Raw genomic sequence first — 12,814 nt, forward strand, 5'->3', positions numbered from 1 at the left:
TTCACTGGGGACCTGTTTGGGGCTCATCTAGTTGACACGGTCTCTGCTAACATTCAGGCCTGTAGAGTTTTCTCCACCATTTGATCTGGATACAGACTGCATCCAGGTGGGTACATTGACCTCGGAATAAGTAATATTAGCACTAATATTAGCATAGATTAGCAAAGATTCTTATGATGTAACAAACATAATTCACACGAATGACCACACCTAAATCCACACATAAACCTACTCTTTACAAAATCCTGCAAAATCAAAAATTCTAACGGATTTACGTATTATGACCACGTGCGTTCTCTACAAAATTAAAATGCTGATAAAGTAGTACAAAATAGTAGTAAAATATTTGAGGGTTTTGTGTAAATGACCTACACAGACGTATTGGTTGGAGACATGTTGCATTTTTAGAATGTTCCATGAACAACTAAATGGTAATGTTTCTAATGCTAACATTTTTTAGAAGATTCCTTGAACATTTCAATGGTAATGTTTCTAATGCTAACATTTTAAAACGTTCCACCAAAAATGTGTTTATGCTATCGTTTTTAGAACATTTATCAATTCAGATAACATTAAGGAAATGTTTAACTAACATTATGCAAGAGCGTTTTTTGATAACTTAACAACCTTTAGAGAACGTTAGTCAAACTTACGAGTACATTCCCTGTTAACTGGGGAGTTGTGGTACGAGCTGGACAACCTCTGTATTTTCTTTTTTCAGGGAACAAAGGTTACCATAGGAAACAAAGACATTTCTTATCAAGCTGTGACGTTGTGTTGCATTAAGTGTACCTATACCAAGTGCCACAACTAAACGAGTGTTACGAGTGGCACAGATGCTAGCAAGTCCTCCTTGTGACCTTCCAATTCCCAGTAAGTACGACCATCTTCACCTTCAAATGGGAGCATTAACAAAATGGCAGAAGACACCTCAGCCAGAAGCCTGTTATTCCGCTTAAAATACTGCTAAAACTCAATGAACCTTGTTGTGAGAAAAGATCACATTCTACCTATAGTAAGGTGACAAGATGCAACCTATTGACTTATTAGAAGGAAGTACTAAATAGGACAGGTTCTGTGGTGGGCTCCACATAAAGGGAGAAAAACCAAGTACAGGATCTGGCGATAGAGCGGTGCTCTGTCAAGAGGAGACACTTAGTCTATAAATGGTCATGAAACCACAGAACACATTTTTGAGGTGTGAACAGATATATACAGACTGCATTTCATCGAAAACACTAATAGCACCCATATCTGTTATCAAAAAGTGGAAATGGGTTATTTTTTAATTTTCTTTCTTCCGAGTTGAAAAGAAAAGTTACGTCACGTGATGTAGAGCCGGTTATAGATAGTCTGTGGGGGAGGGAGAGGGCCAGATATACGTCACTCGTTTCTGAGAGCTTTTCTGCATTTATTCATGAGAAAGAGCTTGTGCAACCCAATCACCGCGCTGTAATGCGCATACAAAATATCTGCTGGAGATAGCTTTTTCTCTCAGTGTCATTCAGAGACATGTTCATATCCTCGGTTTCCCTACAAAGCAAACAGAGCTGAAGTTTGGGCTTTTCCGTGTTCTACCAGCACATACAGAAAACATGTTTGTAGCAAACATCTTGTACCGCAATGTGATAAGACAGCACACAACACACGAACAGATTTTCATCCAGAGTCCCGACTTTGAACACGGGAAATCTCGCGAAATCTCTTGAGACTTGAGAATAAATATGTTTTCCAGAACACGTTGTATAAACACTCTGTTGCCATAAATAGACAAGTACGGCACATTTGCATTTTACTATATGTATTAGTTATTGAAATTAGCAAGCTCTCGGGTTTCGCTACTGATTTATCTTCATACTCCCTCCCCCCGACACACATCAGGATTTCCGATTCACGATGGGGTGGGTCTCCGATGTTCTTCTGAGCAGATTCAATTTCTCTTAACAAACATCCCACCGCAGGGAAATCTGATAAGATAATCTTTAGAAACACCAAGATAATCAGGACATTACCTAAGATTGTCGGAAGGGGAGAAATCGGCTTATCAATTATCTTGTGGTGTGTACCCAGCCTTACAGCGGAGAATTCAAATTTCATGAAAGAGCTTTGCACTGTCAGTTCATTTCTGTAAAAAAACTGCAACAATATTTACCAAGGGGGGGCTGAATGCACATGGCCACAGTGCGATGGCCACACAGTGTGTGCCACGGTGCATGCCCACCTGAGGGCTGAAGTGGACTCATATGCATCAGTCCCTGCAGTGTGAATGTGAATGCCCACCTCCTTCAAGGGGGCAAGGGCAGCCTCTGCGGCTTTTGGTAAAGATGTGAGGAAACAGGGACAGCCTGAAAGGGAGGACCTTGTAATGATAAGCCTGTCCTTCAAAAACAACTACTTCTGGAAAAAAACATTTATGTCACATTCTTGCTCCGATTACTACTTCCTTGCGCTAGAAGTAGCCACAAACTTTATATTAGCTTTTACATTAGGTTGTGATCTTCAACATGAGACGACGCTCATTTTTCTGTAAGCTTGCATGGTGAAACTACACCGAAAAAGAGACCCATAGAGCACACTTTGTAGGGACAAGTAAATATTAATAACATTTATTTAAATAAATGATATAAAGAAAATGTCCCTGTTTACTGCCTTTTAGTGGAATCAAATGAAACTTTGTGAAGGAAGATGGACCAAATAGATCTCAAATAACAGACTTACAAACAGACTTAAAAAATAATTAATAACTTTTTTATTTTAATAACAGAAAATTGATAATTTTTTGTGTTTATCATAAAATTATGAATAAATAAATAAATATATTTAAATTATTTCATAATTTGTTAAAATTTGATATATTCTCAGTTAGTATAATTAGATAATTTTTTATCAATTTACTCCAAAATATATGATTATGGCACCGTATAAATTCAAGGGGTTAATGACAAAGATTCATTTTGGGGTGGAACAATGCCTTAACATTAACAAATTGAAAACAAAGTTTAACAATAATAATCATTTGCATGGTTTGGTGTAATATGAGCTCTAACAGATCATTAGATTTAATCACCACTGCTAGCATGGTTTATTTTAATGCTTTTTTCCTAAGTTGGTCAGAACAAATGTGGCAGACCTTTCACTTACTTGTTCAAATGACAATATCCGGTGAAAATTTTTAATTGGGTCATGCATTCCAATACATAGGCTAGAATCTGTGATTCCTAAGAACAGGATCTGAACAGGTGCGGTGACTAACAGCCACGCTTACCTCAAAATACTACATTCAAAATAGGAAAACCCCTCAAATAACTGCAGTTTCGCGTTTTCAAACAGAGATGGCGACAGTGCACACGTTCTGTTGTCTTTTAACCAACGTTACATAACCCAAGCTTCAGCTTGACTGGATGTTTTATTGACTGAAATTTTTGAGTTGTCAAAATGAGGCACTTGTTGCCAACACATTGTGCGTTTTAATAGGATGAGATCAACGGAAAGGAAAAACACTGATGACCATAAGCTCCGCTATAAAAAGTTAACTACAGCTGTGATGTGACCTGACTGTGAAAATGCAGCATTTACTCCAGAGATCAAATGATTCAAAACAGCTCGAGCGAGCCAAAAGATGCACCAACAAGTTGTAAAAAAAGAATATGTATCCCTTGCTTTATGAGGAAATGCTTTAACTCTTACTCAGAGCGGTTGTTATACTCCAACTAAGCAACAACAAATATGAAAGTGTAGGTGGAGCTTATGCCATTAACTTCCACTGACCACAGAGCAGCTGGTATATAAACAGTCACTTACCTCATCCGCTCTGACAGCTCTCCCAGAAACACGTGAATCAAAGCCAAAGAGGTTGTAGCGATCAGGCTCTGGCACACAGGAGAAATGTAGAGAATGTCTGCTGACTTCACAGAGGCATGAGCGATATGATATGATCAAGTGAAACGAAGACCTCCCTAAGCAGGAATATATAATGATTTAATTAAAAGACGAGCAGAAGGCTATTCATTTTTTAATTCTCGTACATGCGTGCGCTCACACACTAGATGTGCATTATGAAACACCCAGCCTCATTGATTAGTGTGGACCACATCTCACTGGCAGATGTTAATCCTCAGTTGCTGGCACTGCATTGACACCACAGAGAATGATAAACTTTATGCAGCTAGATAGGTTGTCTCTCCAATTGCCTTTCTGTCCGCTCCTCTCTCTTTTTCATCTCTTTGGGGTAAAATGACCGGACTGGACCGGAATGTGTAAGTGTTTGCTAGTAAATATAAACCTGATTTTATGGACTTGCAAAGGGAGAGACGTTAGAGAGACCTAAAGGTGTGTTTGTATCATGTGTCTTCTGTTCTTTATTCCTTTCTCTGTTAAAAAAGTCTTAAAATTGAGATTCCTTCTCTGGACGCAAACCCTCTGTGCTTTTAGTTTCTTTCGCAACCTTCAATTTGAAAATGGAGGAAATGTTTAGGCTGGAGAAATACTGTTTTTTTTTTTTTTTATCTCGCTCGCTCAACGTTTTTCAGGTCTTTGCACGTCAGTTGTGATACTTTTATTAGTAATCAGAATACGTCTAAATGTTCGTATGAAAATACGCTCTTTTTTACTGTGATGCCAGTTCTGTCAACAAAGAATGCAGAAACGTTGTTTATTGGCATGTAAGGTTCAGTGAAAAGCTAAAGTTAAACAGCTGCTCACAATCATTTCAAAGATGTTTTTTTTTCAGCCACTATCCGTGACATTGTATTAGCAGCAACACCTTCATTTTTTCATTATTTAATTCTAGTAAGCATGTATTTATTGCTGATTAAAATACCAACATGCGGCATGATTTTTCCACATCTTTGCCCTTACCCTGCTTTAAGACAATCAGAGAGACATAAAAAAACTAATGTGAGACATTTTTGCTAAACTCAAATTTTATAGCAGAACTCTTTTTAAAGTATACTTTCAAAAATGTCCTGAAAAGATGACTTGTTGTGTTAATTTGCGTATGCTAAGCGTGTACAGAATTGTCTGGTGTTTAGTCGAGATGTAGAAAGAGAGAGGTTGACTCATCATTGTCTCTCATTCATCAGCATATTTACAAGTAAATGCCGGACTGAACCCTGGGGATAAAGGAACACCAGCAACCTCAAAAACTGCTTTATATAGCCACTTCTTTAAATTCACCTAAGTGTTTTTTTACTGTCTGTCTGCTAGTTTGTCATGCAAAATGAATCTGACCTATATGAAGATTCAACTGGAGCTCAGAAAAAACAAACTTTAATTTATGCAGGGTATATAATCTTGATTCTGGCAACAACCTAAGGTTCAAATAGTTATATCCATAAATATTCAAGCGAAATATTAAAGTCATTTACAATAAAATGTAACAATAAAATATAACAGCAGAAGTTGAGCTCGATCAGCGGTGCTTGTGGAATAATGGTGATTATCACAATAAATAATTTAGACCTGTCTACAAAAAGATAAAATATATAAATGCTACAGTGAGGCATCACATACCACATACAATGGAAATGAATGGGGCATTTTTTTATATAAAGTAGAGGTTTTTATAAAGTGCTTAATTCTGACAATTTTATTTAACACGTGAAGTTAATAAAATTGATGTTATTTTGTTTCAGAATCATTTTATAGTTATCAAAGTTGATTATCAATTTTCTTATCATTTTTGTCTACATTTTAAAAATCATGCTTTTTGTGACTGTGAGTAATAGTTTACAGATTTCCCCATTTAATTCCACTTTAAGTGGAATATATATATATATATATATATATATATATATATATATATATATATATATATATATATATAGTCATTTATTGTGTGTGTGTGTGTGTGTGTGTGTGTGTATGTGCATGTGCTGTCTATTCAGTCTAACTTGTACTACCCTTTTAACATAATATTAGCGGGTCTCCATAACCTTCCAAACTATTTCAAATAAATATCAAAACATTTTTTTTTAATCAGAGTAAATGGGCTGTGCTTTGCCGTAATGCTCTGAGTAAATGTGGAATTCAGTTACTAAGCAACAGGTGTTACACACATGCACGCACGGATGTGACAGAGCAAAAGAAACAGAGAGCCAGCAAGGCATAGGTAGATTGCCGGGTTCCTAATGACGAACAAAAAAAATATGATGTTGAGATAACAAAAATTAGCTCAGCCTCCACTAATAAACAACACAACTGAGCACTTTCCCTTCATCCCGGCAATCTCCGGCCAAACAGCTCTCTCGACTTCCGTCCTTCACTCTCAGCTCCTCCCACAGCCGCTCACCAATTCATTCTGAATAAAGCCACTCATTCTGAATAACCTCAAACACTTCACTGCAGCATTCCTCATCCAAATCAGACACAGTTCACGACAATACAGCGCTGCAAAAGCAATATCCTTTTCCTGCTCTGCATATGTGTCACGCTTGCTGGTTATGTGAAGTGCTTCTCTAAACTCTTAGCTTCTTAAGAGAGCAACGTTTATGCCAGGAAATTGTTCTTCTTGTTAGATATGATATAAATGAGACTTTTTGTGTTACACTGTTATTCAATTTTGATACAGCTGACAATGGGGATTAATAATGAATACTGTATTCTCACTAAGGACCGTGGAGATCTTCTGGGTCTCATGGTGAATAAAAAAAGGTCACAGTTAGTTACAGTAAATAAAAGGTATACCAAGAGCTGCTCTTGTTTTTGCACTCAAGAAAGTTCTAGAAATAATACTACTACTTGTATACAGTAGTACTCATAATAATGGTCTTGTGATCAAACCGGTCCTTGTGGCTGGATGTGAACGAGAAGTCACCTCAGGACCTGAGTGTTCAATAAGATTATTGTCTTGATGTTTTCTCATCTTCTAGAGCTTAATGGAAAACAGACTGGTGCCTTGGCTTTAACAATGCAACATCAGTCCCAGCAAAAAAGATGGTGATTTCACTGATTTATTTATGCATGGCTAACACATTTTAACTTTTTTTTTTTTTTTTTTTTTTTTTGTAGAGCCCATATTTTTTCAATATTTAAAATTCTCATTTCAAACGGAATACAAAAAATAGATTACAAACTTGACCTTACATGTATTTAATCTTAAATTCTATACTTTATAAAAGTTATAAAAGTTATAAAAGTATATTCTATACTATATAAAAGGCGTCCATTAAATTGCACATAAAAAAAACATGCAATTTAATTTAATTGACATTAAACGTGAAGTGCCGTCCAGACAAGATCATTTATTCTTGCAAGGTTATATATATATACATAAAAAAACTAAAAAAACACACTTTTTTGCTCGTCACATGGCTAATTTTTGGACTTAACAGTACCATTTTGGATTTAATGTGTACAAGGTAATAAATGTCATGAGAAACAAAGGCCCAGAACACCTATAGTGTGTATATATATATATATATATATATATATATATATATATATATATATATATATATATATATATATATATATATATATATATATATATGTGTGTGTGTGTGTGTGTGTGTGTGTACACACACACACACACACGTTTTAATACTTGATATTAAGCGAAAGCATTTGACTGGCGCCGTTCCTGTGGCTGTACTATGTGTTGAGTACTAGTCCTGACAGTTAGAGCGCTCAAGGTCTTTCCCGAGCGTACTCTCCGTAAATGAACTGCTTACCCCGGCAAAACACCGTGACACAGCAAGCTCGCCCCACATTACCTGCGCCTGAGCCCAGGAGAGTACCTGACACTGGAGAAAAGGGTTGTAATTGTACTTGAAAAAGGAAAGCGAGGGTTGTTATGATGCGCCCCGGGTACTGTAGCAACCGGCGCCTCGGCTCGGACTGATCGTTGAAAACAGACAGCCCAAATCTTATCGCCCGTTCTCAAGGTAAGCGGAAAACAACTTCGAGCGGAGGAGAGAAATTCCCACCCCCGGTCAGGTTCACTTTCATCCGCTCATTTATGGACGACGCGCATAGAAGCGTGACTGATCTGAGCATACGGTGGGACAGAATAAAGCTCTGGTGAGCAGAAGGCTGGCGGCGTGCATTTTCCGAAAACTTTTCTCGTTGACGTTTATTAAGTGCCGCCTATGCGTCTCCATCTCAGCGCTCGTTTAGTTATTTTTGCTTACACGCTTTCGTGCTACGCAGCTCTTTCGTGACCGTCTGACTGGAACTTTTTAAGGATCTGTTGACGAACTTGTTGCGGTGAGTCCCCTTTAAACCCTCACGGCCTGCGTCTAGCCTGCTCTGTTCTAGATCATGGAGGTTCAGGGGGAGGCTTGCGAGCCCCCAAACGCGGTTTTCCGCGAACCGTACCAAAGCGTATTTCAAAACGTGCGCGTCGCGAGAGCGGGCAACCCCGACAATCTGGACTTTTATAGCTCCGAGAAGTGCGGCTGCCTGCGGGAGACCGCGTCGAGGGAAATGCGTTTAAGCAAGCTGTCCCCCGGCAAAGGGATAATATGCTGCCCCGAGAAAGATTGCGAGAGTGCGAGTTCAGTGATGCAGGCGGCGGGGAGCCGTGTTCCTTTTCTCAAGAGTTCAACAGGAAGCAAAAGCGACTCGTCTCTGTCTTTTGGCGGCTCGGGCCGCGCAGACGCCACCGTAAGCAGCGGCTGTCGCGCAGGTTTCCTTTGGGGCGCCGAGAGCGGACAGAAGGGCTGCTCTGCGGCTGAAGTTCACGCGCGCGAGTTGGGCTCGGACCGTGACGCAAGTGTGGCGAGTAGTAGTCGTGCGTGCACCACCAACAACAGCACCAGCACCAGCACCAGCACCACCAACAGCAGCAGCAGCAGCAGCAGCATCTCGGAGACAGCGCGAGAGCTGTGCAAAGCCGTGTCCGTGTCTTTGGGCTTAGCTATGGAGTCCAGCGAACTAGGTGAGGTGGGACCGCACCACGCGCCGCCGCCCCTAACCACTGAAAGTAGTACTGAGGAAATCTATTTGTCTGGAATGCCTTTGCTTAACTGCTCAGTGAGCGAAAGAGAGGCAGGAGGGAAAGACAGAGAGTACGCTCTCGCGGCGGGACGAGACAGAGACGCAGAGCTGCGAGGCAGGGACAAAGTGCTCGGGATGTTTAAAAGTGGCGACTTGGAGCAGCTAGCAGGTGATGTGACGACCTTGCAATGCAACAGCACGTCTCGATCACACTTAACCGCAGACGTGCAGGAGGCGCACGAGTTCGCCAGCCTGTCGGGGGACATCGCCAACATGAGTTCAGCGACGACAGCGCCGGACATGGACGCAACGCGAGCGGCTTCTTGTCAGTACGAACAACTGTTGCCCCACAGCATGACCCATTTCGTGCACCCGGAGCTCGAAAACGGACCGAGCCAGAGCTTCGCGAAGCCCGCGGAGATGTCCGGCGAGTTCGCGGCGCCCCCGGAGGATTACGTGAATCTCTATAATGTCAAAATCAAGGCAGAGATGATGCCCCGTGAACTGGATAACGCCTGGGCGTACCCGCATAGGTACGCCGAGGACAGCAACGGCCAGTACGGTCCTCCCAAACAGAGGACCCCTTACGCATCTGGTCACGAAACGCCTTTTATCTGTAACCCCTACGAGTACGGCCGAAGCGAGGCTCTGGTTCCGCGGGAGCGTCCTCCGCCCGAACAGTGGTACCCCGGCGGGATGTTGACCCGTCCCCCTTACCCTAACGTGCCCTGCTTGAAAAACGAGATGGGCAAGTGGCTGGATGTAACACCGTTTACGGATGGCAGGTAGGAGCAGGCACTGCTATTTTTTATTACACGAATAATTTTCAACATGTGCATTCATCACGTTAAAAAAAGTGTACTAAAATTACTTTTGTTAAATGAGCAAGGGGCGCGTCTTTGCATCCGAAATGTGACTGCGCGGAGCACAGTGAAAAAGTTAGGAGTTTGCCCGACTTGCAGAAATGTTTGTTTATAGTTTAAATAGTTATATTAATGCCTAACCGAAATTAGCAAGAGACTATGCACGGGATCATTTGCCATAAATAATTACCTTTTTTCGCTGATTTTCAACCTGAGCGGACGGAGGGACCGCCCGTCCAGATTCTCAGCCACCCCAGGGACCCCAGAATAAAAAAAAGCGACATTTTCTTCATAACGTTTTATGATAACTTATTAAACAAAATATTTATTTGAAAGAAATATTACATCATATGAGGCTGATTAGTTCTAATAAGCGTTTCAAATAATTAGAAATGCAATATTCGATAGAAAAGGACTTGTTTTATAAATCTTCTTCATGCACCCCGTGTTGTTCCTTCACATGGACCCTCGGTTTCGTGTTCAGTTTCAGTTCTGGGTACAAATTTTATTTATAGGGTTTCTGTTAAAGGATTGGGATCAGTTAGGCTATGCTTCAGGTCCGTTTTATTAGCTAGGAATTAAATTTGTAATTCCTGAAGGAAGCGTTAATTTGCTTGAAGTTCCTCTCTTTATGCCTGCGGCCAAGTAAACCAGTACACAGAGACAGCTGTACACATTAACACACAGACCCGTAGACTTTTAACACACAGGCCAGCCTCCTCCCTCAGGGTTGCAGGGTTCCAGCGTTTCTGCCATCAAGGCAACCCCACATGGTCGTGTCCAAACGCGAAGACACTGTGCCAAAGCTCTTATCCTTGAACTTCTCTGTATTCTTGTTCTGAGTCATTCACACATTTACTAATTACTCACAGACTATACATGGAAAGGGAATGTCGGCGTATTAATTTTAATTCGCACGCCGACATGCGGGTCCAACTGTCACGCTGTGCATTTCATTTGGCAGGCGTTATTAAAATTGCACTGCATAAACTGACAGTTTAAACGTTTATTTATTTTACTCTGTTTAACATCTCACTTTGTCAATTTTGTGGGTTTGCAATGTACTCATAAATGCTCTTAAAGCGTAAATAAATAAAATTTGACTTGACTGAACAGTAAGACGATTGTTTTAACAAACTGGTTTCGATTAGACCTGCAGCGGCTGGAACAAAAGGAGACCTTAGATAAGAAAATATTCAGAGGCTGAAAGGTGACTTTACCTTAGACTAAGGCTACGGAGAGAAAAAGATGCATGTCTCTGCATTTGTCTAAAGAACCTGATTGAGCGTTTGGTGCCTCAATCTGAACCTTAGTTAAGCAAGCTTTTTGTCCGAGCCCTAGTGTACGGAGTGTGTATTTGTGTTTTTTTTTTTTTTTTTTTTTTTGGAAAGGAATTTGAGCTTAGTTGTGTGTTTAACCTTTGAATCATCAGGCTTTGAGTTGGAGGCAAAACCACTTGATCTTTTCAAAAAAATACGGTTTCAGGCTCACCGAGACCCAAATAATGAGACAAAGTGTGAGAGACTTTACACTGGTCTTGACCTGATATCACACATAATAAATATTCTGAACATGATTTTTACAACATGAAGCCACATTTAGGCATAAAAAGTGGCTTGTGAATACCACATCAAAGTTCGAGGGTACACTGTATTTATTTGAGTAAGAACTGTTCGTACTTACATGTACAGTGCACAATATAAATGGTCTGTGATGGCTGCGGTAGTTTGCTTGACCACTAGCTTTAATTTTTATAATTTAACGCTTTTAATTAGCAGTGGGCTTGATGATTGGGTGACGCAAAAATAGACACCCTGAATTGTTAGATCACCACAAAAGATAGTGGCATTTTTATTAGTGGCGTATTTATTTGTGTGTCTGTGAGCGGGAGAGACAGTGACAAAGAAGTTAGAGAGAGGTTTGTGTACGTGTGTCTCTGTTATGTAATATTTTGAAGTACACCTTGGTCAAATTCAGTTCTGGTCAAACAGCATTCCAAACAAGGCAAAGGTTCCTTACAAAGCCTTCACAGCCATCACGTGTGACTGGTACCAAGAACCCTAAAAGAGTTCACTGTAGCCCCAATGCACTAAAGTTCTGAGAACCCACTGTCAGAGTATTTTTTATTTACAAGTAGAATACTATTTTAGTTGTAGTTATAGCAGTCATATTTATAGTGTGCCTTACGTGTTACCTCATTTAACAGTGAAATAAATAAACAACAATAACACATTTGTCGTTATTTAGCCTTTCCCCGTGAAATCATATTTCATAGTGGCCATCGCTGTCAAACACTAGAAATACAGAAATCGCAATAAAATAGTCCACGTGACCTCTGAAGTGTATAATAGCTTTGTGAGGGAAATAGAAAGAACATTACATCTTCCTCTCTGCTAAAGCGCTGAAATCTGAATCACACGTGCATTCAGGTTTAGAAATGGTCATTTAATGTAATTTAATGATAATTTAAGTAGTACATTTTAATTCTTTTTGTTACCTTGGTAAAAATAAACTTAAGCCATTCAATTAGAATTAGGATTGTAAAGTCACTGGGACTCTAGGGTAGATACGTCTAAGAAATGATAAGAAATAAGAAGTGAGATTCAACGTGTAAATTAAAGCGTTTTTCTGTCATCTAAAATAAATCCAGTTTCTTTGTGTGACAATTGAGCCTTCAGATAGTTGGGAAATTGCATTAAATGACTTATTAAAATGTACATTACTGAAAGCTATGATATGAAAAATACAGATATACACAGTGCACCTGACAATCAGAGATGTATAGAGTACCAGTTGGAATATTGTCTTATAACACAATTTTGAGCAAGGTTAGGCCTGTTGTTTAGGGGATGTTTACTCGTGCTTCCCCACCAGCCATGACTGCCAGCAACGACAAAGGCTCTCTAGAAGGACACGATGAATCAAGATGCAATTAACCAGTGTTAAGCACGTGACTTAAAAAAGTAGTTATAGTTCGCAGTTACAAATAATAATTGAGTTACATTATTATAAAA

General features: G+C 39.8%; 1 protein-coding gene across 1 annotated transcript in view; it reads left to right on the forward strand.

The window, feature by feature from the left end:
- The first annotated feature begins 7,609 nt into the window (after window positions 1-7,609).
- Window positions 7,610-12,814, forward strand: part of ar (androgen receptor) — a 56,838-nt gene continuing 51,633 nt past the window's right edge. Inside the window, exon 1 of the mRNA XM_043239668.1 lies at window positions 7,610-9,722. Coding sequence (XP_043095603.1) covers window positions 8,260-9,722 — 1,463 coding nt within the window. The 5' untranslated portion in view covers window positions 7,610-8,259. The remainder of the gene's footprint in view (window positions 9,723-12,814) is intronic.

The sequence above is a fragment of the Puntigrus tetrazona genome, chromosome 5 (assembly GCF_018831695.1).
Source record: "Puntigrus tetrazona isolate hp1 chromosome 5, ASM1883169v1, whole genome shotgun sequence".
NCBI classification, from domain to species: Eukaryota; Metazoa; Chordata; class Actinopteri; order Cypriniformes; family Cyprinidae; genus Puntigrus; species Puntigrus tetrazona.